Source organism: Ceratotherium simum, chromosome 26 (genome assembly GCF_057802395.1).
Source record: "Ceratotherium simum simum isolate JZ-2026a chromosome 26, ASM5780239v1, whole genome shotgun sequence".
Lineage (NCBI taxonomy): Eukaryota > Metazoa > Chordata > Mammalia > Perissodactyla > Rhinocerotidae > Ceratotherium > Ceratotherium simum.
In genome coordinates, this window is record NC_141925.1 from 17,172,368 (window position 1) to 17,199,527 (window position 27,160).

At 46.2% G+C, this 27,160-nt stretch overlaps 2 protein-coding genes and 1 non-coding gene across 11 annotated transcripts in view; all 3 read right to left on the reverse strand.

Annotated features, from left to right (window-relative positions):
• The window catches only part of POLR3E (RNA polymerase III subunit E), a 33,762-nt gene extending 22,981 nt beyond the window's left edge, over positions 1–10,781 (reverse strand). The window contains exons 1-6 of one of the 7 annotated variants that reach the window (XM_087417073.1): positions 10,646–10,781; positions 9,611–9,666; positions 9,042–9,110; positions 4,912–4,985; positions 3,581–3,631; positions 588–665 (exon numbers count right to left, since the gene is read on the reverse strand). In XM_087417073.1, the coding sequence (XP_087273199.1) occupies positions 588–665; positions 3,581–3,631; positions 4,912–4,947 (165 nt within the window). In that variant the 5' untranslated portion in view covers positions 4,948–4,985; positions 9,042–9,110; positions 9,611–9,666; positions 10,646–10,781. Of the gene's footprint in view, positions 1–587; positions 666–1,904; positions 2,129–3,580; positions 3,632–4,911; positions 4,986–7,436; positions 8,235–9,041; positions 9,111–9,610; positions 9,667–10,645 lie in introns of those variants that run through there. The other 6 variants (XM_087417074.1, XM_004442962.3, XM_087417069.1 and 3 more) reach the window with 6 other exon arrangements.
• A 184-nt stretch (positions 10,782–10,965) lies between these two features.
• On the reverse strand, positions 10,966–11,047 carry TRNAL-AAG (transfer RNA leucine (anticodon AAG)). The gene has a single exon. It is a non-coding gene; the product is annotated as a tRNA-Leu (tRNA).
• Positions 11,048–20,494: 9,447 nt separating this feature from the next.
• The window catches only part of EEF2K (eukaryotic elongation factor 2 kinase), a 61,656-nt gene continuing 54,990 nt past the window's right edge, over positions 20,495–27,160 (reverse strand). For all 3 annotated transcript variants that reach the window (XM_087417078.1, XM_087417077.1, XM_087417076.1), the window contains 2 exons: positions 25,184–25,362; positions 20,495–23,823 (listed from right to left, as the gene is read on the reverse strand). In XM_087417078.1, the coding sequence (XP_087273204.1) occupies positions 23,714–23,823; positions 25,184–25,362 (289 nt within the window). In that variant the 3' untranslated portion in view covers positions 20,495–23,713. The remainder of the gene's footprint in view (positions 23,824–25,183; positions 25,363–27,160) is intronic.

Sequence of the window (27,160 nt, forward strand, 5' to 3'; positions counted from 1 at the left end):
AGGGCAAAATCTTCCTCAAGCAAAAAGAGGAAGATTGGCAATGGATATTAGCTCAGGGCGAATCTCCCTCAGCAAAAAGAAAAAAAAAAATCAAGAGATTTCTCATAAAAATCCTTATCTCTCCCTTCTCTTGAAAAGTCAGCAGAATTGGTAATACCTGAACAGCCCTTCTGTGTGGCAACGAGAGCTAGAGCTGCAGCCGTCCCAGACAGGGCATGTCCCCAGTCCTCCTGGTCCCCATCACCCCATCCCTTCAAAGCATGAGATTTCCCCATCACCAGGCCTGCTGCACACTGGCCCCCTGCCTTACCCTGTGAACATGAGTCGCTCCCCTTCCCCCCTAACCCCATTCTCTAACTCATCCTGAGCCGCATTCCACCCTGGCCTGCTCTGGAAGTGTCTACCCTCTTTCTTTCTGACACTCTTTCCTTCCTCAGCTTTCAAGGCCACACAAGCTACTGGTTCTCCTCCTAACTCTCCAACAGCTCTTTCTCCAGGCTTCCAGTCACCAAAAGGCCCGTCTCCTCGCCTCCATCAGTCCCACATCACCACGCCCCTCCCCAAACTCCATCAGAGAACAGCCCCACCTTCTGCTGCTTGGGCTTGATCTTGGCTGAGAGGTGCGGAATGTCATCGTAGGTCATCGAGGCTGGGCGCACAGGGTACTGAGAAGGGGAAGGGAGCCATCAGTCCATCCTGCCCAGACCTGGGCTCCGGGGGCTCCAGCCAAGAATCACCACAGCTGCCCCCGACCCCCACCCCCAACCCCAGCAGAGACCAGAGGCTCCACTAGGCTCCGCTGGTTGCCATTTGCACCCCATTCTCATTGGCTCCACCCAGCCGCCTTCCAAAGGGCAATTTTTAATGTCTTTGACTTCCAAAGGACATGCCTAAGCATCACAAACCCAGACAGGCCCCAGCACACATCACCCTTTGGGGTCTAGTAACCCAAGGCACTGCCATGGGAGTCGAGAGTGAGGGTGCAAGGTCTAACTACTAGTTAACAGGCCATCCGGGGAGACAAGGACAAGTGAAATGAGACCACAGGGAGCAAAGAGGAAAAAGAAGACTGGCAAAGTGTTGCTCAGTGCTGAAGCCAGATAATGGATATATGGGAACTCAGTATCCCATTCTCTCTCCTTCTGCTTATGTGTGAACTTTTCCATAATAAAAAGCTGAAGACGAAGAAGGAGCTGGTCTGCCACTGACCTGCTTAGAGAGCCCTCTCTGGGCCTCAGCATCGTCATGTGTGAAGGTATTTTTATGTCACACCTTAATGTACTGCCCTGAAATCACTTCTTTGCTCTGAACACACTGGGGACATCTTTCCACATCAGTCCTCACAGATGCACTTCTCCTTTCTTTCTCCCGCACCGTACGTATCTACTGGGTGGATGGATGGGTCACGGTTCAGACCCACTCTCAAAAAGCTGTGGCCATCGCCGCTGGCACCATCACAGCCTCTGGAAAGAGCCTGGTGGAGGCGCGGCAGTCAGTCATGGCAGTATATAAAGTAAACCCTCCTCTGGGGGCCATTTCAGATCAGCTACATGCCAGCGGGAGGAAATGGTTATTTCCTAAAAGCTCACTTAAACAGCAACACATTAACTCTTCCCTGCTTCCTGGGCTGCAGGTTGGGGCAGGAACTTGGAGCGAAAGTCCAGGAATAGCCTGGAGCTCAGCTGGTCTGAACCGAGCCTTTGAAAAAGGCCTGGGCTGAGACAGGCTCGCTCACAACAGCCCGGGAGGCCCCTGGTCTGCCAAGGTCCCAGTCAGCTCTCTGATCTCCTGATCTCGGGCTGGGAAGGGTGGTGGTGAAGAGCGCAGGTTCTGGAATGAGACAGGCCCGGGTTCTAATCCTAACTTTGCCACTTGCGATTTGTGTACTTGGGCAAGCTCCTCACCTCCTGGAGCAGGAGTGTCCTCACCTCACAGGGCCGCTGGAAGCAGGGGATGAGGTGAACAGAGGTGAAACCGGCACAGGGCCCAGCACACCATGAACACACAAGGGTCACTGCACCACCACCAGCTCCACCACCATTCTGCGGTCAGTCAAGGAACTAGGTTCAAAAGGCCCAAAGGACAGGCCTGCAGCCCCAAGGCCTGGAAAAGCAGACCCCAGAGGACAGACACCAGGCCTCTCCTCAGCTAGGAGCACCGTTTCTGCCGCTCTGTCCCAGGCCCCTTGCACAATTTACTAGCCTCCCTGTGCCTCATTTTCTCATATGCAACATGGGGACAAAAGTACTTGAAATAATAACCTTATTGTTGGGAATGTAAAATGGCGCAAAACAGCCTGTCAGTCCCTCAAAACCGTAAACAAAATGTTTCCATATGACCCAGCAATTCCACTCCTAGGTACATACCCAAGAGAAATGAAAACACACATCCACACAAAAACTTGTATGGGAATGGTCACAGCAACATTATTCATAATAGCCAAAAAGTGGAAACAATCCTAATACCCATCAACTGATGCATGGATAAACAAAATGTGGTGTGTGTGTATATATATATATCCATACAATGGAGCATTATTCATGCATAAAAGGAATGACACTAGACACTACAACACGGGTGACCCCGGAAAACATTATGCTAAGTAAAAGAAGCCAGACGCAGACCACATGTTACATGATTCCATTTATATGCAATGTCCAGACTAGGCAAATCCATAGAGACAAAATGGTTGATAGTTAATGGGTGCCCAGGGCTGCAGGTGGGAATAGGGGGCTAGGGGTGAGCAGCAAAAACAAAGTCCTAAAATAGATTGTGGTGCTGGTTGCACAACCCTGTGAACAGACTAAAATCCACTGCATTATACACCTAAATGGGGGAACTGAATGGTGTGTGAATTACATCTCAATAAAGCTGTTATAAAATGACAATAATAATAACCCCCATGGGTTACTATGGGATGAAGCGAGTCAACGGACGTAAAGTGCTTTAAGCAGTGCCTGCATACAGTCAGTGCTCAATGCCTGAGACCCACTAGGACAGCCACTGGCCCAGAAGGGAGGGGAGGGGGCAGGAATAACAATTCGGGGGAATCACAGTGGGCAGGACTGAGGGCTCATCGATGCTGCCAGCGCTGCCCTCTGAGACTCACTAACGACAGCGGCCATCATTCTCAGAGCCCGCTCTGTGCCATGCAGAGCTCTAAGTACTTTAATATGGACTCATCTAATCCCCATGGGGACCCTACAAGGCAGGTATTATTACCATAACCACTTTGCAAATGGGGAAATTGAGGCACAGAGATTAAGGAACTTGCCGAAGGGCTCACAGCTTAGTTGCGATGGAGCTGGGCCTCAATGCAGCAGTCTGTCCCCAGAGCCCTAGCTTTAACCACTACACTATCCTGCTGCTTAAGGCTGCGTTGGGTTTCCCATCTTTGAAACGGGAGGCCACTAGGGACCCGCCCACAAAAGCAAAGAGAACTGTCTTCTCACACTCTCTGCACCAAGAATTCTAAGCAAGGTTGAGGTTTCCCATAGTTCCTCACCCACCACTTACTGCAATCTCCACCACCCCACCAACACTTGCTTTCTCCCCCTTTAGCTTCAAGGCACATAATTACCTGAAACAGATAGAGCTTCTCTGCCAGACTTTTGGCCAAGTACACGTCGATCTGGGGACAAGGGAAGAAGACTTAACCAGAAGACAGAACCCAGTGCCCGACCTGTCCTGGCACACGCATGTGCCTCCAATTTTAGGTAAGGGGTAGGGGCCCCAAAAGGCAGTTTGGCGGTGGAGGGGACAGCTCAGCTGATGCTAAAAACAAAGGCAACCAAGTCTCCAGTCTGCATATATCCAGGGCCCCCTATCCAAGTTCACTATAACCCAATAACAATGCCTCTCCCCTGGGGCTGCCCAGATCAGGATGCATCCTAAAGCCAGAGGAAATGGCTGATGAGGATTTTCTGATGAGGATGGGGCAGGGGAGAGCTTACCCACCTGCCGGTGCCCTCCACCACCTGTCCTGGATCAGTCTGTCACCCTGTCTTAGGCGGTGTGCAAGCCCCTCCGAGACTGACCTGGCCCTACTCTCTTTCTTCTCAACACTCAGCACCCCCTGCCCCACTGTGCAGAAGTTTACCTTCCTGCTTCCCAGCTCTTCCTATGAACCATGTTCTCTCCCACCTCCAGGCCTTAAGGATGAAGGGTCAGGGTCGTCAGGCACAGGTGAGGTATGTGTGAAGGGAATTCTAGGTGGAGGGAACAGCATGTGCAAAGGCCCAGAGGCTCTAGGATGTGTCCTGATCTGGAACCCACCTCCCCACCATCTGCACCCTGAGACTCCTTCCTTGTCAGTCTTACCCAACAGATCCTAAGCTCCCCAAGGGCAGGAACACTGCCTCACTCACTGTTGTCACAGCCCCTGGCACACAGTGGATCCAGTGAACAACTGCTGAATGACTGAATCTGGGTAAGCCCAGGAAGAAGTGGGAGTTGGCAAACACACTCATTCATTCAACAAATGGTCACTGAGTAACTATTAAGTGCTAGGCACTGAACTTGGCTTTGCAGACACAGTGATGAACAGAACAAAACTTGCATTCTAGTGGAAGGAGACTTGTGTCTAGGGGCTGATGAGTGCTGTGGCCCAGTGCGAGGCATGGCCAAGGTAAGGGGCTAGGGAGTGCTGGGGAGGGCGTGTCGGGGAACAGCCCAGGAGGCAGGGTGATCAGAGAAGCCTTGCTGACAGCATGACGCTGGATCAAAGACCAAAGGCAGTGAGAAGGTCAGCCAGGCAGGTATCTGGGAAAAGAGGGTTCCAGGTGGAGGGGATGCCAACAGATCCCAGGCTGACTGAGGACGGAAGAAAGGGGCTCGGCCCCACTGCCTACAGCCCTGGGCCAGGGCGCTTCTCCCTGACAGCCCGAGCAGAGGTGGGGGAGCAGCAGTTACCTCCTGTACGACTGGGTCATCCTCTTCATTGGCCATACTAGGGGGGAGCCAGCCACGCAGTCCTCGGACTTGATCTGCAAGGGACAGCGAGAAGCCTGGACCATCAGTCAGTCATTCAGCCAATAATTCTGGGGTCCCTATTCTGCAAAAGGCCCTGCTTTGGGAGGCAGGAGCCCAAGACAAACAGAAATTCATCTTATTTCTACATCTATCGTGGAGTCAAAAATACTCAGCCCACCATATACCCCATGGGCAAAAAAAAAAGAGAGAGAGAAACAACCAAGCAATGGGTACAAACAGGTGGACTCAAGTCACCACATCAGCTGCACCTGGGGGAAAGAGTAAATGACTGGTTTTAAGTGTTTTCTGACCACTCACAAAGAAGAATTCACCGCCAGGCAGGAAGGAGGCTGGCGGGTCCACAGCCACAATGAAAACACTTGAGAACTAACTGGGGGCCATGGGGAAGCTTTAAAGACTCCAGCGTCCAAGAGGACGAGCAGACGGTCCCATGGCTTTCCAGGCTGTCTCTGTCTCTGATACTTGATTTTCAAGCTGACCTGAAGCCCAACCCAGAGTGAGATGCTTCTCCTCTGTGTGTGTGTGTGTGTGCGTGTGTGTGTGTGCACGTGTGTATGTGTGTGTGTCTGAAAATGACCCTCTTTACATACTTTTCTCTAATGTGTCCCACACAACCCTGTGAGTGGCTTGATTGTCCCCACTTTATAATGAGGAGACTGGAACTCAGAGGCACTTGACATGTCCTACCCAAAGCCACACAGCAAGTGAGAGGACCCGCTGGACTTCAAAGCCAGGCCATCAGACTTCAGGCAGCAGGTACAGGTAGGGGAGTTCAGAAGAGGGAAGGGAAGGGGTCAGGCGGGGCGTTTGGGCTGGGCCTTGAAGGGTTAGGACAAGCCACGAGAGCAGAGGGGAGGAGGGATTTCAGGTGACAGGAAGCACTCAAGCACCTGGAGGAGGGAAGGCTGCAGGTCTCCACGGCGGAGGGGAACTAATTCAGCTGGGCTGACCCTTCCTTAGAAAGGCACCTGGGCACCCTAAGATCTCAGCAGTCCCCAGACCTCTACTTTCGAGTAAGACCATCACGACTTTTATCTTATCTACTTAACATTTGAGCTATTTAATATTTAAATATTCCTTCACCATGGGTGGGATTCAATGTCATCTAAGCCCCCTGCCCGTGCACCACCACCTGAAATCACCTCACTTACTCCAGATACACATTCCAAACTCAGACTGCTCAGGCCGAAATGCTGGCCTCATCCTTGATGCTTCTCCTCCTCTCATCCCACACCAGCAAATCCCGTCAGTTCTCTCTTCAGAGGATGTCTGGAATCTGGCCCCTTCACCACCACCGCCCCAGACCAGCCAGCTCCATATCTTACCTGCATTACAGCAACAGCCTCCTAACTGGTCTCCCTGCTTCCACCCTTGCCCGCTACGATCTTGGCTCAACCCCACAGCCAGTGATCCTTTGGAAAGCCACGTCAGATCACGTCACTCCTAGATCTTCAAAGGCCTCCCTCCCATCTCATTCTGAATAAAAGCCAAAGTCTTTACGACCCACCCCCACCCCCGCCCCCGCCCCCGCCCCTTTACCTCTCAGACCTCATCTCCCACGGGCCTCCTTCCCTCTTCTCTCTCTCCTCCCCCCTCCCACCCCACCTCTGGGCCTCGGTAACTGGTCTACCCTCCGGTCACCTCAGGATCCCTCCTCCTCTTTCTGGTTTTTTTTGGTTTTTTTTAATAATTTATTTATTTATTTTTCCCCCCAAAGCCCTAGTACATACTTGTATGTCACAGCTGCACATCCTTCTAGTTGCTCTATGTGGGATGCGGCCTCAGCATGGCCGGAGAAGCGGTGCATTGGTACGCGCCCGGGATCCGAACCCCGGCCGCCAGCAGCAGAGCGCGCGCGCACTTAACCGCTAAGCCACGGGGCCGGCCCATCTCTTCCCGGTTTTTGCTCAAATGTCACCTCATCGCTAAGACCTTCCCTGTCCAACTAATTCAAAACTGCACCCCGCCCCACCAACTCCCTTCCCTGCTCTGGCTTTCTCCATAGCACCTATCACCATGTGACCGTTTATAGCTCTGTGTTTATTATCTGTCCCCAGCCCCACTGCCACTAAGTTGGAAGTGCCTACAGGAAGGCAGAGATTAGCATCTATTTGGTCCCTTGCTGTACCCCCAGTGCCTAGCACACAGCAGGCACTCACCACATATTTGTTGTCTGAAAATATGAATCACAGGAATGCTATTTAATAGGGAGCTACCAAAGGATTCTGAGTAGAGGAAAATCTGGAGGGGATAAAAAGACAGACTAGAGGGAAGCAAGCCACCGCGACAGTAAGGAGATGGAAGACTGGGTGAAATCAGAAGCCCCAAATGGACAGTTTTAGGTGGCTTCTAAGCCCCAGACAGAAGGTGACGGATGGGAGAGCCCAAGACCCCACCCCTTCTGCACTGCCTGCCAAGACCACAGATGTACGTCAAGCACCTACCTTCTCTACGGCTGGCTCTGTGCACAACTGAGAGACTGGGGCCTTCCAGGTGAGCCAGGGAACAGATCATATGTACTAAGAGGGTGCGGCCTGGGAGGTTCCCAAGATGCAACTATTCTCCCAGAGACAGGCATTCCGGCTGTTGTGCTCTGCTGGCCTCTCCCAGTCACGGAGGCGCTCAGGGAGGATGAGGTACCTTGAGCTGGAGCCCCTCCCTCTGGATAGTACATCTGATTGGGTTAAGGCAGGGGTTAACACCTCGCTTCATCCTCCCACCCAACATCAGCCAACTCAGTGGCTTCCAAAGTTTTCAGCCTAAGACCCACAGCAAGAAGTCCATTTCACATAAACAACCCAGAACATACAACAATTATGTAACTAAAACAAGGTTTCACACAGCCATGATTGTCTCTACTACATGTGATGCAGCGACGTTTTCTACTCTTGCTCGTTAAAATTAAAAATGCTGGTTACAATCCCAAGCTGATTTCACATCCCACTAATAAATCTCAACCTGCAATTTGAAAGGTACTGCACCACAAGTCTCTCTGCAGCCCCTCTCCCACCTCCAATCCTTTCAGAAACAGCCAAGAGTTGTTCTTGTAAAAAAGTAAATCACATCATGCCCCTGCTCAAAACCTTTCAACTGTCATATACAATAAAATCCAAACTCCCTTCCATGGCCCCAAGGCCCTACGTGATCTTGCCCCGCTTTACCTCACCATCCACTTGGCCAGGTGGCCACTTGCTGGGCCTCCAACAGGCGAAGCCCCAGCCTGCCTCAGGACCTTTGCACAACATCTATTTTCCCCAGGTCTTTTCAAGGCTGGCTCCTTTTCATTAGCTATCACCACCACCCCCTCCAGGAGGAGACAGATTCCTTGATCACCCCATCTTAAAGAGCCCCCACCCACTCACAACCCCTTCCCAGTCACTACCACATCTCCCGATTTTATTTCCTTCGTGGTTCTTATCACAATCTGAAACTATCTAGTCTGTTTGCTTATGTGTTGTCTATCTTCTGCACTAGAAGTAAGCTCTGTGAGCGTCTCTCGGTGCTTCAGTATCCTCACCATAAAGTGGAGATAACTACTCTTATTTCATCAAGTTGTTATGGGGATTATCATCTCTTTTTTTTCAAACTCACGCTATGTTCCCATACCTAAAACAGTGCCTGGCATGAAGCAGACACTCAATATAGTGCAAAGAATAACTGAGTGAATGAGTGTCTAAAATCAGGAGGTCACAGAACCTCAACACAGTGAGCCTAACTCAGCCCCATCCAGAGACCGGGGGCCTCATAGTTTGGGCCACATGGACACTTCAGAACAGACAGGGGCTGTGGCGCAGGCCAGAGCAGGCCTCCCAGCCACCACGAGCCAAGCTCTTCTGATAGCAATGACCACCTTGGCCTCAACAGGGGTCCTGTGGCCACAAGGCTACTCTGTGGCAGCGGCTCCGTGGCCCTAGGCACAGGAAACTTCCCTCAACAGGGAGCTGCTCAACAAATGGAAAGGAGACAAGCACACCAGGTGGAGCTAAGGAGGGGTCCAGAGCAGGGGACGCCACAGTTGGGTGCATCCATGCCGCCCCCAGGAATCTAACCTGTCAGTCAATCAGAAAAGCAGAGGCAACTCCAAACGATCTCCAGCTGTTGGAGGGAGTGAGGCAGGTCTGAGAGGACAAAATACAACGGAGTTAAGGGGAGAAGTCCGCAGGGCAAATGGTCTCAAGGCCTGGCTTCTAATTGGCTGTGTACCCCTAGGACAAGGCATTTCCCCTCGCTGGGTCACCTCAGTTTCCACCTCTGTTAAAGGAAGACTTGGCCTAGGGGACAAGAAGAACTAATTAACCCTTAAGTGAGTGTCAGATCCTTCTCTATGGATTTCACATACATTCTCATTAAATCTTCTCAATAGCCCTATAAATCAAGATTTATCATCCCTAATTAAGAAACGAGGAAACTAAAGTTCAAAGAGTAAGTAGCTTGCCCAAGGTCACAGTGCTAGAGAATGGCAAGCCAGAACCCCCGGTCTAGCCGTCAAAGATCCTTATTCTCATTCTTAACCACTATGCTGCACATGTTCCTAATAAAAGGCAGTATGGTATAGTGGGTAAAAGCCTGGACTCCAGAGCAGAACTGCAGAGGTTCAAATCCCCTGTCTGCTACTCACCATCTGTGGCCCACTCGGAACTGTCTGATGCTGGTTATCCTTCACTGTTTTCATCCCTAAAAAGGGAATAATAAAAGTATCGACCCCCAGAGGACTGTGGTGAGGATTAACCACGACGATAAATGTAACCTGTGGGAGGATTTGTTATTACTTGGCAACATATTTTCTTTTCCTCTAAGAGGGTATGAGATTTAGCCAGAAATCAAATGCTGCCAGCTGGAGCTTCTCCTGTCTTAGCCGATTTAGCCCTCACCACAACCCTATGAGGTAGGAAATTCTACTATCCCCATTTCACAGATGAAGAAACCGTGGCGTCTGCTAAGATCTCCTCTTCCTGCCCCCAAGACCAACGATTCTAAAGCTAACATAACAGAACGACCTTGTTTATTGACTGCTTTACTTGACGTGCTTACTGACCCCTCCTCCGACCAAATGGTTAGGGTCGTATCCGCGGCAGTGTTGGCTCCCAATGATCACTGAATGGTGACTTCATTAAATGAATCAGGAATCCCGGGCCCAGCCGGGCGGAGGCTGATCTGGTTCAGCGGCGAGGAGGGGGCCCAGGCAGGCTCGGGTACCCTCCACCTGCCCATCAGGGCGGGCCGCCGGCCCCGAGCCACATTGTCCAATGGGTTTCGCCTCCCTCGCGGGTGGGCAGGCCCCCTTCTCACGCCCACCACGCAGCCATCGCCACAAGCCTCCACGCCAACTGGACGCCGGATGCCTTGGGACAGGTGCTCCTGCAGGAGGCCCATCTGGGCCGGGCGGGGCACGGCGGCTGGACCCTGAGTCACGACCGCCGGCAGCCTCCGCTGCGGCCCCCACGACTCCCGGGCCGGGCCCAGGTCGGAGCCCGCGGCCGGCCGGGGTCTACTGGGGCAGGCTGCCCATCCTTCCCGCCCGGCCCCGGAGGCCCCCAGTCCCTGGGCACGGCGCGGCGCGGGCCTCCCGGCCTACTCGGCAGCCCAGCCCGGGCCCACCTCGTGAGTGCGGCCCGGCTCAAGCCCGGGCGGGGGCTGTCAACTCGGCACTCACCTCTCCGCGGGGCCCGCGCGCGGGCGGCGGCAACGGCCCAGGTACCCGCGGGCTGCAGAGGCGGCGGCGGCCCGGCTCTCCTCTCAGGCAGCGGCCATGTTGCTGCTGGAGAAACTCCGGCGGACACGTGGGGGGAGCCGCGCCGGCCCTCGCGCTTCCTTTTACCCACAATGCCCCGCCCCGGCCCTCGCGGCCCGCCCCCTCCGCCGCTCCATTCATGGGGCCCGCCAGCCCGGCCCGGCAGGGGGCGCCCATGCACCGGCAAAACAGAGCCGAAAACAGCCGGGTGCCAAGGCAACAGCGACAAAAGAAGCTAGCATTGGCAGCGGTGGGATTCGAACCCACGCCCCCGAAGAGACTGGAGCCTTAATCCAGCGCCTTAGACCGCTCGGCCACGCTACCTCGCTGACGAAGCAGCCTTCCAGGCAACTATTTAATGGCATTACATGCACTTGCAGTGCATTTTTTTCCTGGAGTTTCTTTGTTTAATATGTGTTTTATTTGATCTTGATAGAACTATTTAGAACATGCCATGTATTTTTTTTAAAATGTTTGCTCCAATATTTAGACCCAGGCTTGTTCCAAATAGGTTTTAAAGCGAAGAGCAGTTGAATCTGTATTCTGAGTCGGGTGTTTACCTCGGAGACCTCAGGTTAACCCACTCTACTGGGGGTTATGTATCTTCCCAGAAATGATGGATTCTGGAAGTAACCCGCACCAGGGGATCCCAAGGACAAACCAGGGGAGCTGGTCTCGGCAGTTTTTCTGAAAAACTATGTTTTAATTTTTAGTTACACAAATAATACGTGAAATTTTGCAAAATATTAAAACTTTGCAGACAAGGCACAAATGCTCTTCTACCTTTGACCCCCATCCTAAGTTCCCTCAGTAGAAGTAACCATTATTATCAGCTTGGTATACATCCTTCTGGATCTTTTGCTGTGAATTTATATGGATATATTGGCATGGGTATATGCATCCATAGAAAATAGAGGTTTTGTTTTTATTGGTGTGGATTTTTACATAAATATTATCATGCTTAGTATTGATCTGCAATTGGCTATTTTTTACCCGACTATATATTTTAAATATCTATCCATGTTGACGTATATGGATATTTAAAAATACTGAAAAACAAAGAAAAAATAATCATCCATATTCCCACCACCTAATATTGTGTCATTTCACTTCAAATCCTTTTCTTAACGTATATACGTTTTGTTAAAAGTTACACAGGTAATGGTATGAATATGTTGTCCTTTTAAAAATCCATTTAAAAATAATTAAACCATTACAAATGAAAATAAATCCCCCTTCCCAAACATCCTCCCTGGCTATAACTGTTATCATGCATTTGATGTGTATCCTTCCAATCCATCTCTTATACTTTCACATCTATACATGAATTTGTGTGTGTGTCTTCAATATATTTTTCACTTATATAAACATTACTCCATCGTATCAATATCATTCTGCAACTTGCCTTTCTACTCCTTTTGAGGTTATTATGACACATATAGATCTAATTTATTCCATGCTATGAATATGTACATTTAAGTTCTTTATATTAAGTTAAATTGTTATATTCAAGTTTCTGGTTAATATCCAGTTGACACACCCTAACATTTGGGCATTCCATATTTTTCCTTCTCTTCAATTCCTCTTGAACCAAGTTTTCCTCCATTTACCTTTAACAAAAGTATCAATATGAAAAGATTTCATTGAACTAGGAGAGTTTGTTGCTTTTAAAGGAAATTTTTAAAAATACAGAAGCAGCCATCTATTGAGGACACAGACCAAGCATTGAAGGGGATTCAAAACTAAATGAGGAACAGTTCTTGAGATCAATAGAAACATTGATCTAGTCATGGGGTTTTAGTACCAGGAGGGAGTGTATTTGTTTGTGAGTTGTGTGCAGTATTTTCCAAAAGGAAGTATCCCCATGGTGAAGAAAAATTGCTGGAATCTGCCTAATCCCACTTTTCTAGGAATTGCTTGACCAGCCCAGAGAATGGGTCCCCGGCAGCCACCTTTGTGCTGTGCATTCCTGCCCCACACCATGGCCAGTGGGCTCTGTGGTAGACATAGGACTCAGGTCAGATCAATCAGATTCTCTTTTGAGAATCTGAACTGAGACGTGGTGACTTTCTGAGTTGTTAATTTGACTGTTTTAAGTGTTGGAATTAGTTGTGTTTCAGGTTGTTGGAATTAGTCTCTGATACTGACTGGATCTAGAGAGAAAGGGGGATTTGGGGTGGCCATACTCTGTGAGATGGATTGGAGAAGTAGAGAAAGCCAGTGCATGGAAAAAGAAAGAAGGATCGAATGAGACGAGCAGAGTCACAGAGAAATCCTAATGGTTTTCTGGCTGCCAGCTCAAGACCGTTCCCAGGGTCCAGTGGGACTCACATTCTTAGAGACATCCCTTTATCATTGTAATAAATTCCCCTTTTCTGCTAAAGCTAGTGCTACCTGGGAGGTGTCAACTGTAACCAATAAACACCCCTTGCATGGTAAGGGCTCAAATGAAGCTAGTGATATTTCTGCCAGAACATTCTGGAGCAATTCAGGTCTGTCCCTACTAGTACATACTGAAGGGGATACTTAACAGGGAGCCCGCAAGGATTCAGGCTGATTCTGGAAGGCAGAGCCTAGGGCCTCCTTTTGGGAGTGTCTTGCAGTCTTGCAGCCCCATTCCACAGTTGTCTTATGATATATGACAATCAGATATGAAGCTATGAAACTAGTAAGTAGGAGAAGCAGAATGTTGCATCAGAACTCTTGGACCCACAGCTTTAGCTCGGGGGAGGGAGGGAAAGGCTGAAACCCTGATTATCCCTTGGTGTGTCTACTTCTCTGTACACCACCCCCACCCCGACCTGCACTATGGTGGGCAAGCACCACAGATCAAAACTGCCCACTTGTCCCCCACCCCCAATCTAGGGGCTGTCAGGTGAAGGGTGTCTGTCTCTATATCATAAGCCCTCAGCTGTGGGCAGTGAGGGTGGGCATGGAGGCTCAGTCCTGGATCCCCACCATTCTTCACTCCCTTGCCCCTGCAATAGGAAAATTATCCCAAACCTGGTCCAAGACCAAACCTTTCCACATGAACCTCCTTCTGGAAAGAAATTAACATTCCTGATAAAATGCTTAAGCATTCTTATGAAATCTAATAACATTGAGATTTGTACTGGGAAACTAGTTTTCTTCCCTCCCAGTTGACTGTCATTTGTCAGTCAAGAACCTAGTGAATTTTAACTGAACATTCTTTACTTTTCTTTTTTATTTAATCCTTCTGTTGTCCTATAAAATGTCCCTATTAGGACAGAGGTCAGAAGAGTGGTCATCCTTGTGTGGGGTGGGGTGAGTGAGGGTGTATTGTCTGGGAAGGGGCCTGAGGGAGCTTTCTGGGGTGCTGCAAATGTTCGAAAATTCATCAAGCTGTACATTTAAGATTGTGCAATTTACTCTATGTAAAAGATATATTTTTTGAAAATATCCCTACCAAGTATGGATCTTTGAATTAACCTCTCAGAGGGTTTATACTTGCAGCAAGACTGTAATAAAATTTTGATATACGCTTGCAACAAAACCATCACGAAAGTTTTAACACTTCCCTCTAATCTTCAGGGCCCTCTTCCTCTTCCTCTGCAAAGGCAATACTCTCTCTGGATGGGAATCTGTCGTTTTTGCCTTCCCAGAATCCTTTCCCCCATTTTCTGGTTCCAATATTGATTTTCCTTGGGGAAAACACTCCTCCCTGTGGTCTTGGAGGAACTGTCAATCAAAGTGGTAAGGGGGCGGGGACAAGACCCAAATTAGGCCAATCAGAGAATTTATCCTAGAAATCTGAATCTGGACACCAGAAAAGATTTAGCTCAACAGCGGGGCGTGAAGTGAACTTCCGGGCTATTACCTTCTGCTTCCTAGATCTCCCCACTTGCCCTGCACCTCTCTTTCTGAGGCCTGCTTCTTTCAGTTTTACCCTCCATTCTGTAAGCCGCTTCCTTCCAAAAAAATTGCTTCTTTGCTAAAGTTAGCCTGCGTTGATTTGTTAGTGCAACCAAGGAACCCACGTGATCACCTAGGCCTCCCAAAAAAGAACTTTGTATTTGCAGAGATGCATTTTAGTTGTGTCCAGAGCACACACCCTTAGCAGGGCGACCAGAGCACTTTTTCTTGGAACAAATGCTGCATTGGAAGGAGAACTGGGACACGGGCGTGAACTAGGACTCTCCCTGGAAAACTGGGATGTGCCGTCATCCTACACCTTGACAACTCAAAGGTCCATCCAAGTTGACAGACTGGAGTGAGATTTTCTGTGTTGAGTCAAATTAAGCCACAGACTCCACTACTGGTGGCACCCTTCCATCAATACCTTTAAATTTCAGCTTTGCAAACCCTCTCCTGGTGTCCCAGGAAGGTGCTGGTAGGTCATGGGAATAACACAGCAGCATTATCAGTTGGCATTGTTTATGTTGGAACTATGATGATATCTGATCTTCAAACCTCCAAGTTTCCTTCTTAATTAATGAAAACATTCTTGGTAAATGCTTTCGCTATGGGATCCCTTTAAGCCTCACTTTCTCATCTGTAATATGGTCACTATAATACTGAGGTTTGTTGTAGGGTTGGAGATAACTGTATATACCCAACCCAACTGATACACTATATATCATTGTTTCTAAGACACATTTTTTTTCACATTTTAATATCTCTAAAATTGACCTGCATCTTATGATCAATGGCATGTAGTTTATTTTTAGTGTCTTTTTAATACATAAAATAATGATGCACCTTAAAATCAATGGTGTCTTAGATTCAATAAAATATAGTAGTAGGGGTTTGTGGGGAGAGAGGGAGAATCCCCCTCTGCCCTTTCCCTTAAGGTTCTTATGGCTGGCCAAATAATCAACAAGACAGGTTAGCAGGAGAAAATAATACCAAGTTTAATAACATGTATACATGGGAGAAACTCAGAAATGAGAAACTCCTCCCTCTGTCTAAGCTGCTTGCTTAAGTATTGTAGCTGAAAGCGAGGAAGGTATTGGGGGTGGGTAATGGTCTGGGACTCCAGAGGGCAAGAAGACAATTCTTTTCAGGGTCATCTATAGATAATGTGGTCAGGGAGAGACAGAGTTTTTTGATAAAAGGGGCTTGGTGCCCCTCCCATTGTAACATCTATTCCACATTATCATTACAGCCATCATGATAATAACTCCTTCCTGAAATAGATCTCCCACCTTAAATTCTCTAGGCAGTTTGGGAGGGGAAACTCAAATATTCTTCCTGAGTTTTCTGAGTCTTTATTGTCTTCAGCTCGAAATAATCCACATACCAGAGTGGTGTTTCCTGGGGTAACTTGCCCTGAGCACCATCAGTTTCAATACATTAATTACTATAGTGAGTTTTTAACTTAGCAAATTTAATTTAGTATTTTTAACTTAGTAAACATTTTAAATTCTTACTTTAATTTTATAATTTTACCAAAGTTGTACATGTGTATAACATAAATTCTACAAGGCTTGTTATCAAAATTAGCCGTATGCCTGCTCCTTCTACCCGGGCAACCACTTTCAACTTTTAGCTGATTCTTCTGGTATTTATCTCCATATGTCTAAACAACATGCTTATATTGCTGCTTTTTTTTTTCTTTCAGTTTTAGGCATTCCCTATTAACTTCCTACTAAGAAAAGACTTAACCACCCACCTCAACCATCACAAACACTCCCCTCACCGCAACCCTCCTAATAAAATCATATTACAATTTCATTTGAGCGATAATTAGTAAATGTTCTTCACTAAGCTTGGTCTTAGCTATATACTCAACTATTATTATTTTTCCTTTTCTGGAAAATATTGTTTACTTTATAGTTAATAATTGCCTTTCTCTTACCTAGTTTCTATGAATTCTTCCCTAATTCAACTTCAAATTGTCCATCCTTGCTGCACAGGCACATGAGGTATTCTATCACTTTGGCTTCTTGAAGGCATTTCTCCCACAGCCCCGATCTGGGCCGTAAACTCTAGATTTTTGGCAAAGCCGCCATGTTGGGGTCACCTTCACAGAGGGACTGACTTTGCCTCATGCTTCCACTGGACCCTGTGCATTCTTTGTTAGTTCCCGTGACACTGGTCTTGTCACCAACTAGGTGCCTAGAGAAACTCAAAGGTGGGTTTGAAGCAATTAACTGTTTTTCCAAGTTGTTTCTTTTCCTTTTGTATGTTAAGGAGACATAACCACCAGCCATCCTGAAACTGACCAAGCCTCACCACAAGAGCTACGCCCATTACCTTTGCCTTATTTCTAATACAAAGATCTCTCCAAGAGGAGCTTAGGCCTCATTATGTGGAAGCATGTTCTCCAACTGAGCCTGTGCAAGCGAATACCCGCCTCTCCCTCTTGAATATTCATTCCCCAACCAAATAAAAGTTGCTGCTTTCCTTTGTTCGGGGACGCCATGACTTTGGAAATGATTCCTCATGGCCTCATATTTGCTGCAAATACACTTTACTTTGTGAGACAACTTCCACTAGTGTAGTCTTATTTAACTCACCAGGAGGCGAGCCCACTTAGTTCCGTAACAGTCCTCTTTTGATGGACCAAATCCTCCAGTATCTTTTGGAGAAAGAGTTCATGGGAGGTTACATTTTTGAGAATTTACATGTCTGAAAATATCTTTATTCTGCACTTATACTTGATTTATAGTTTGGGCATATCATTTTAGTTAAAGAGCATTTTCTCCAGAATTTAGAATTATCTTCCCACTTCCAAGGTTACTGTTGAGATGTCTCATGTCATTCTGATTCCTGATCCTTTGTGTGAAACTTGTTCTTTCCCTTTGGAAGCTTCCAGGATCTTTTCCTTGTCCTCAATGTTCTGAAATTTCATGAAGATGAAGCTTGGCATAGGTCTAAATTTACCCATTGTGCTGGGTACTTGATGGGCCCTGTTGTCCCAGAAACACACATCCTTCAGTTCTGAGAAACTTTCTTGAATTTTTTAAAAGATTTTCTCCACTCTACTTTGTTCTGTCTCAAACTCCTAAGTTAGGCTCCTAGACTTTTTTAAAAAATGATTTTCTTTTGTTTTAATTAAGACGATTATATTTTTTTCTCAAGATACTACTTAATATTAAGAGCTCTAATTCTTTGGAATTTAGTTTATAATTGGGAAAACTAAAACTGTGCATGAAATAAGAAATACAAGTATGTAGGAAGAGAAACAGCTGGATACCTCAACTGGCTCATAAAAGGAAAAAAACAAAGTCTTACTAGACTTATAGGTTCCTTTGGGTGATCTGAAACACTGAGAAGTATGTCAGAGTAGAAGCAAAGAAACCAAACCTTTTTGGAACCCTCATTGTATTACAGTAAAAGTATTTGCTTGTTGCTAAATGATTTGTACACTGGTAGGACTGAGTTACATTTCTTTATATTTTAATCAATATAATTGAGTAAAAATGATATCTATATCTACATGCAAGTTCAATTTATATTAAAAGCCTGTATGAAAATTTTGACTATGAAATTAAGATCTTAGAATTCTGGTCCCAAATTTTAAAAGGCCAAGGAAAGATCACGTAAAATCTACACTTACATAGTCTTAGGCTGTTCTTAGCTAATTTCTCCACAAAGCAAATATGGTAACAATTATAACTATTCCACTATGGAACAGTTGTGCAGTCCAGACTTTGTCTGTTCCTCCAGCTCCTAGAATTTTCTCTCCTATTTTTCATCTTGTATGTTTTTTGTTCCACTTCCTGGGAGATTTCTCAACTTTTCTTTTCCAACCTATTAAGTTACTCATTTTTATAAGGGTATATTCAATTTACAAGAGCTCTTTTTGTTTTGTAAATTTTTAGAATTGAATCTTGCTATTTTCATGGATGCAGTATTTTATCTAAGCATATTGATAGTTTTTTGTCATTTAAAGTTTCTTCTCCTGGCTATTTCTGTTTTCTCCAAGATGCTTTCTTCTGTTGGTTTAATCCATCTTTCATATGAAATGATTTCCTTACATATAGGTCTTTGGCCAGCTGTTCAAGTTTAAGAACAGAGCTCTGATAAGTTGTCTGGGAATTTCTGTGAGTGTGGGTGGGGCTTGGTGGCTGAGGCCTTTCCTGTGAGGTGCTCCAGCCAGCCTGTTTCATTAAGGGGAAGTACCTATAAGTCTTTTATCGTGGGTTGGTCAGATTCTCTAGGGATTTCTCCAATTGTCTGTCAAAATCAAGCTGCCAGTGCCTGGGAGCGCAGGGGAAAACGGGGGCTAGTGGAGACTTTATATCCAATATGGAAACTTGCACTTACCCCTCCTTTCAGTAGAATAGCTTCTTCTACTGTGCCTGGTGTCCCAGGCTTTGGCAGGGTGATGGAGAGGCAGCTGGCTGGCTACACAGGGGAGGTGAGCAAGTCTAGTGGTCTGATGCTTTCATAGTCTTTCAACCGACCCTACATTTTCAGCCCCATTTCATTCCCTCTTCCAGAGTTCCTGGTGTCAATTCTTCAGCCTTTTGGGGGTTCTTCGATGATGAAAATTGGGTTGTTTCTTAGATTTCTCCACTGCTTACTTAGGATCCATCCTTCTTGGGTCCACTAATTGAATTACACTCCACCAGCTTTCCAGCATCCAAAATTTTGTTGCTGTTGACAACTCTTCCTCTTCATCCTCGTGGGCTTATGCCGTTAAGAAAATCTCTTTCCTGTCCTTTTAGTGGGGATTTAGGAGAAAATGGACCTAAATGTGTATGTTCAATCTACCATGCACAGTCATGCTAATGTTCAAATTTCTTAAAATTAAAAAGCCATTAGCTTAAAACCAAATGACCATACCAGTAACCAAGATTTTCTCAAGCTTTGGATCACAAAGCATCTTTACCATGCATTATCTTCTTTGAAGCTGATGACAACTCTGTAATGGTAAAGATTATTCTTTCTGTTTTATAGATGAGAAAAATCAAGAAAAGAGAGAGATTCACATACTTTATCTAAAGCAAATGGAAAACATATGGGCCAAATGTAGAAGGCTTTTTTTTAATTACAATTTATTAGAAATGCTAGAAATCAGGAGACCTTGTAGTAAAAAATCCAATTTTCAGCAGCTCTTGAAAAATCAGAAAATGGGGCAACATTGGGCCGACGCCCCTCATGGTGACAATCACTCAGAGCTGAATCTTGGCTGCCTATTTCAGATGTGGCCTGAGCCCCACAATTCACCTCCGGCTCCAGCAAACTACTGATAAATATATGGCAAGCAATAGGATATATTAGCATATGAGGAAGCCATTTGGGGTAAAACTAATTCAGTCTGAGTTTGTTTTTCCAACAGGGCCTCTCACCTGCATTGTGTATCTGCTTTGCCATGTCCCTAAGAGAAGAGTAAATGCTCTTAAGATAAGGATGCAACTTCCCCCCACATTGGCAGTTCCTTAAGGATAAGCATTTCTCCCTAGGCTAGGATTTGATTGCTGCAGTCATCCTGTGACCACCCAGCTCAAGACAACAAACCTGACACCAGCCACGCCCATTGAGACAGCAGACCTGCTCCCCACTGCGTCCATCAATAGCTATTCTATCAGGGCAATCTGGCAGGGCGAGCTTGTGGCTATTGTAAAAGGGACATTGCAATCATATGTGATACACGCTCTTTGATGATATATAACCGCTCTGTACACCCCACTTCTTTGGTGCCCTTCCTTTCTTAGGGAAGGAAGGCCCCAGGCTATGGTCCTCAAAAGTTGGCTCATAATAAACTCACCCCAATTTTGATTTATAGATTGCTCATGGATTATTTACGTCGACATTTCTTCACTCATTTGTTACCAGGAGACATTTGAATTTGAGACCGGAAAGAAAGAAATCACTTTATTTGGAAAGACAAAATGGAACTTAACACATATGTAAAAATAAATCTATGACACAAGCCACTTCTCTGGGTCCCACCCTGTGTCCACCTTGTCTAGGTTAAATGGTTACCTCAGAGACTTAGAAACACGAATAACAGGCACAAATCCGTGCAGAGTATGTGCATAATTTGTCTCCTTTCCCCCACACAAGCTGCATACACTTGTGTAAACATTTGTTGATTTGTAAAACATGTCCAGTACTGCAGACGAATGTGCTGGGACAAAAGGAAATAAGTCACTAAAATAGCAACAAGGGTAGTTTACATGGCTTAGTTCATCAAAGCTGCATTTGATGATAAATTCCCACAATGCCTCAGGTGAGGAGGAGGGAAGAGGGATAGTCAGAAGCACTGGGGTTTGGGATTATTTTTTCTTCTTCTATCCATAAAGCCTGTTTTGTTGTTTTTTTTTAACCTATAGTGAAACTGAAAAGAACATTAAACTCCAGTTGAACTTTAAATTTTATTCCCAGGATCTCTAAATAACAGCAGCTCTCAAACCCGAGCTCCAGTTTAGCCACTAACTGGCAGTGTCACTGTGAAAGGTCTACCTTTCAGAACCTTGGTTTCTCCATCTGTCATTGAAGGTAGCAGATTATATCCCTGACTCTGCTTATCTCCCGGACCTTCAGCTGCTTCCTGCACTTGAAGATAGTCTCTGACGGCTTCCCACTTAGGCTGGAACGTCCTGGGCCTTTTTTGTTGTTGTTGTTTTGCATGCCCAGTAGTTGTGGAAAAAGAAGACGCCCTAACCAGCTTTAGAAGGCATAAAACTAGGTTTTGAAGGTGGAATAAGTTCTTCAGCTGGTTCAGAAGGATCTCAACATCTTGCAGATCATTTTACTCTCAATGGCCCTTAAAGAAGCATCTGCTTAGCTATACATCCAGGTCACCCCAGCCTCCTGCAGGAGAAGGGGACCACCTGCTGACATTAAGGCTATGTGGGGGGGTGGGAGGGTGGAATTGCAGGGGTGATGGTTCAAGCCAATCCAGACAATGAATCATCAACTGGAAGAACCAGAGCCACAAAGAGTGAGTGCAGTGACTAGGGCTGGCTCTCCATTTGTTCACACATTTATTGAGCGCCTACTCTGTGCCAAGGCACTGTGTATTTGAGCCCTGGAGGTCGAAAAACTGACATAGCTCTTGCCCTCAGGGCTTAATACAATAGCTCTCAGTCAAGGATTAGAGCAGAGGTCGGCAAACTACAGCCCAGGCAGGCTGTTTTTGTAAATAGAGTTTTAATGGAACACCAGTCACGCTCATTTGTTTAGGTATTGTTTGTGATGCTTCTGCACTACAATGGCAAATAGGACTGAATAGCTACAACAGAGACCATATGGCTCGCAAAATCTAAAATATTTACTATCTGGTTCTTTACAAAAAAGTTGCCACCTCTGTGTTAGAGAAAAGCATTGACATATAACTAAGAAATGAGACAGGTGGTCAGGGAACATAAATTATTTGCATAATAAAATCTGAGAGAGAGAAGAGGCTGGCTGAATTAATGACAAAAGCATGAATTATGTGAGGCTTGAGTCCTTTGAAGAGATAAATCACAATAAAGTTGCTCCTAACTTATGTTTAACATATGCACCAAAAATGCAAGCCGACCACTTGATCTGGTGTAAATGAAAAAAGGGTGATCAGTTCCAACTTCTTTCTAAAGGAAACTGGCTGTGATGAGTCTGTATACAAAAACGACGGATACTGTCACTTATAGGTGGTCTAAAGGATTTTTCAAGGGTCATTTTGACTCTAATTGATTTTTCCTTTAGGGCACACTCTGAACTTTGGAACCTAATGCTGGCACAGGTTTCATGACTTCACAGCACTTAACAGTAAAGTGTTCAAGGATCTGTTTTAATGAACAGATAAGAATGGTGTGTATGTTACGATCTGCTTTTTTTATGTTTTGATTTTTAAACAAAGAAAGAGAGGCTACATTAGCACTTGGGGTTGATCAAAGCAGACTGTTTTCTTTGCTATTTGAAACACCAATTGAAATCATCACACTGATATTAAATCTGAATTCTTTTTAAAGAGAAAGCTCATTAAATACAGATAGCCATAGCCTGGCCCTAGGGAAACTACTGGAATTAATGAGTGTTTATAGTTCTTGCCCTCTCATTCTCAAACAGCTTAGACAAATCTCAAGGGGCTGCTGCTGAAAGCATCCTGCTGCAAATTACAAGAAAATCAGCCTAGCTTCAAGCAGAAAATGCCAAGGATGGGGTTTGGGGAGCAGATTCTACATGAAAACATCAGATGCTAAGAAAATGTGGAGGAATACTGTGTCAGGGGTACTTCAGTCACATTGTGGATGCTGCCACTGAGGTGCAGAGTACGTGTCTGCTTGGAGGAAAGGCTCCAACATTCCAAGCCACTGTCCTGTTATATGTAAAAGTTTTGAGGCGCACCCACTTCCACACTAGCTGATGGAGGAGTTAGAGGTAGTAAATGTGTGCATACAAAAATCACACCTGTTTTATAAAGTCCACTGTAGAAAGCATGCTTAAAAACAGAATTTGGCTGTATTCCAGAAAATCAGTTGCATTTTGGGAAGGAAATTAAAACATTAGAAAACAGTCAGTGTGCAGGCCCTCCCCTACGGCAGAACGCGGCATGGGTATTGTACAATCTCACATCCACAGAATAGTGCCATGCATGCTTCCAAATACTCTCAGGAAGAAGCATGTGGATTAAGTCATGACAATACACACCCATGGAAAGCTAATGTGCAGCTCTACATTCCCCATCCCAACTCAGGAAACGCAGGCCCTGTGAGCATAAGATTTCAGTCCAGCCTGAAAATGCTGGTGAGCAAGGCCCTAATATTTTCCTTCCAGAGCAGAAAAGCACTTTCTTACATCTCATGACAAAACAAAACAAAAAGAACCTCAAAACGATATGTTGATTCATTAGGCTGCTTTTTCAATCCCCATTCCCCCAACATGCTGCCCTAGCAGACAGCTATAGTGTCTCTGCTGGTAGCAAAGATATTTTCAAGAGTCAAAAAATGAAATACAAAAGCTGATTTATAACACATTAAAAATACTTGCCCCTCCCCCCCAGAAAAACCCCTAAATAAGTAAATAAGTCTTTCTTTTCACCCCTCCTAGCCCTTTTGCTTGGGACTGGCCAGCAGTGCTTTTCCCAGCAAGTTATTCCTCCATCTGGGCCCAGGCCTCTTCCGCCTTCTGATAGTACTGGTTGGCCAGCCGGCCCTTCATGGCTTCCATCGCAGCCTCAGCTGCCTGGGTGTACAAGTCACCTGAAAGAGAGCAAAGTGGGGCATGAAGAAATGAACCACCTGTTGTTTTCGCCAGCCCAGTGTCCCCTGCCACCGCTCTGGTCCCTGGGAACAACATCCTGAAGTTTCTTAAGGAGCCAAACTACTCCTTATCCCCTCTCCCTCCATGTGACCTGAGTGGGGCGCTGGGTAGGCATGTGATTCAAGCCTGGCCAATCAAAGCACACTTCCATTCCCCACCAGGCCTCCGGGATTGGTCCAGACTTAGGCACAGCCAATCAGAGTAAGCCATCTCAATGAGCACAGTGATTGGTTTAGAGGTGGGTGGGTGATTCCATTTGAGCCAATGAGAATCAGGCTGAGGACTTTTGTAGGACTAATTGGGGATGTATGAAAGTGGAAGAAAGAAAAGAGAAGAAATAAAGATTATAAACAGCCTCATGTCAGGACTGGAAAAGTTTTGCCATGAAATGAATTTGTGCAAAACGTACAAAAACACTTGGTCTTCAGAGCTTTTTGGATTTAGAAATTTCAAGTAAGGGATTATAGATTTGCATTATTATTTGCTTAATTTTTTTATACAATCTCAAAAAAAAACACTTAAACTTAGCCTTATCCCATACCTGTGAAATCAGGTGTTCAGTATGTTTATTATATAACAGAAAAAAATATATATAATGTGTACATTAACTGATGAATGGATAAATAAAATGTGGTATATCTGTACAATGGAATATTATTCAGCAATAAAAAGGAATCAAGTACTGACACATGCTACAACATGGACGAACCTCCAAAATATTATGCTAAATGAAAGAAGCCAGACACAAAGGGCCACATATTGTATGATTCCATTTATATGAAATGTCCAGAATAGGTAAATTCATAAAGACAGAAAGTAGGTTAGTGATTGCCAGGGATGGAGGGAGGGGGAAATAGGGACTCACTGCTAAGAGTTACTGGATTTCTTTTGGGCATGATGAAAATGTTCTGGAATTAGATAGTGGTGATGGAGGCACAACACCCTGAATATACTAAAAACCACTGAACTGTACACTTTAAAATGGTGAATTTTCTGTTATGAAAATGTCAACTCAATTTTCAAAATTGAAAAAAAAGAAAAAAACCCCAAATCCCTAATATATAACCATTAAAATAAAAATGTTCCTCTGCATACCAGCTACATAAAGCCTCTTCCTAAGCCAGCACCATATGGGTATCCAGCCTGGCAAAATACAGGGCCAGTATGATTCTTTCTCCCCACCAGTGCAGAAAAAAGAGACTCAGCCTTGCATCTTGCCATAATTTCCAGTGAGACAGGAATCATGACCCTCCCTGTCCAGTCCTGTCCCACCCCAGGGGCAGGTCTGCCAGACCTTACCTGATCTCTGCGGGTCCTTCTCCAGCCCGCAGCCTCCCGTGAATAGCATCTCGGCCTCCCTGGCCAGCAGTGTGTACCGGGGCTCGTCTTGCATCCCATCGTATTCACCACCCTCATCACAGTCCGTCATCTCCAGGGCAGTGTTGTACCAGTGCAGGGCCTCTGGCCAGTTTCGGGACCTTGCCAGGAGGTACAGAGGGAAAGAGGGAGGTTACCACAGCAACAGAGCAGGAGGGAGGAGGGCCATCCAGCAGGAGGGGAAGTCAGGGATCCCGGTGGAGCCACCACCTATGGTTCATGACCCATAGACCCCAATGCCACCACATCTAAGGGGCATCATTCACATTGTAGATTTATATATTAAGACAGCAGTCAAGTAGCTTTCCCTAGCAAAATCAGTATATTACAACAATCTTCCAAAAGATGAAAGTAGAGCATCTTGAGGAAGGGGGGCATTTTCCTACTTTGCACAAAATTACCCTATGGGCTAGCATTAGCAGTGGCTGGTATCCCAGTCAATCTGCCCTATGACGAATAGGATAGAAGGTGGGTGGGGAGCCCTTTGCCAAGGCCTAGAGAACCATCTGCGCTCTCAGCAATCTTTTGGCCCCATCTTATGCTCTGCCTGTGCTGGCTGGCTCTGGCTCTCCTCCAGCACAATGCAGGGCTTACCCCAGAAGAGCTGCCTTCCCTCTTCTGGCTCTGCTCCTTTACCCTCAACTCTTTCTCTTACTGCAGCACACACATGGCCAAACCATCAGGGCACACCCAGGTCCCAACCAAATCTGAACACCACAAAATACAGCGCAAACAGGGCAGCCGGCACTTTCTCTCTGGGGTGTACTAACTGCATTACCAAACATGTGAGTAACTATTTATAACACATCAGGAAAGAGCAGAGAGAGACACAGATAAGAAGGTCTGTGGGTCTCATGACACATTCCAGGAGCAATAGCTATAATATAATGACTTGCTGTCCTCTCCCTGTTGCCACAGAGGGCCCTATCTAACCTGGCTCTGCCCCCATCTTAGCTCCTGTTAACCTCCCTCCATGCCAGACTTGCTGGACGGCTTTCTATTCCCCAAACACGCCAGCTCCTATCTGCTCCTTGATCTCTGCACCTGCTGCTCCCACTGCTTGGAATGTTCTTTCCTCAACCTTCAACCCCAATGTTCTTCCTTTCCACCCCTGGCTCCTCATCCCTCCAACCTCAGTTCATACACCATCTCTTCAATGCCATCCTCAAACACCCTATTTCTTACAACTACTGCAATCTGTAATTCTCCTGTTTGCTTATTCACTTGTCTATTATGACCAGAATGTAAGCCCCAGGAAGGCAGGGACCCTGTCTGTTTTGTTTATTGCTGCATTTCCAGGGCCTGGCAAACGGCACAGCCTCACTAAATGTCTGTTGAATGAATAAATGTAAACAAGTGGCTGGCTGGGATGGTGTTCAGGAGATAACTTTAACTGCATTTTATTGATTTATTTATTTGTGTGTGTGTGTGTGTGTGTGTGTGTGAGAGGAAGATCAGCCCTGAGCTAACATCCATGCCAATCTTCCTTTTTGCTGAGGAAGACGGGCCCTGAGCTAACATCTATTGCCAATCCTCCTCCTTTTTTTCCCTTCTCCTCCCCAAGGCCCCAGTAGATTGTTGTATGTCATAGTTGCACATCCTTCTGGTTGCTGTATGTGGGACGCCGCCTCAGCATGGCCGGACAAGCGGTGCGTCGGTGCCGCGCCCAGGATCTGAACCCGGGCCTCCAGTAGTGGAGCGCATACACTTAACCGCTAAGCCACAGGGCCGGCCCCTAACTCCATTTAATTTTATAAAAAAGGGTAATCATTTGAAAATTATTGGTGACACAGCTAACAAACTAGGGTTTTAACAGTGGACTGGAAGCCACTAAAGCAGATGATCTCACCCCTTTCAGCTCTGACCCTGCTTGGTCTTAAAGAGCAAAGTAGAATTGCC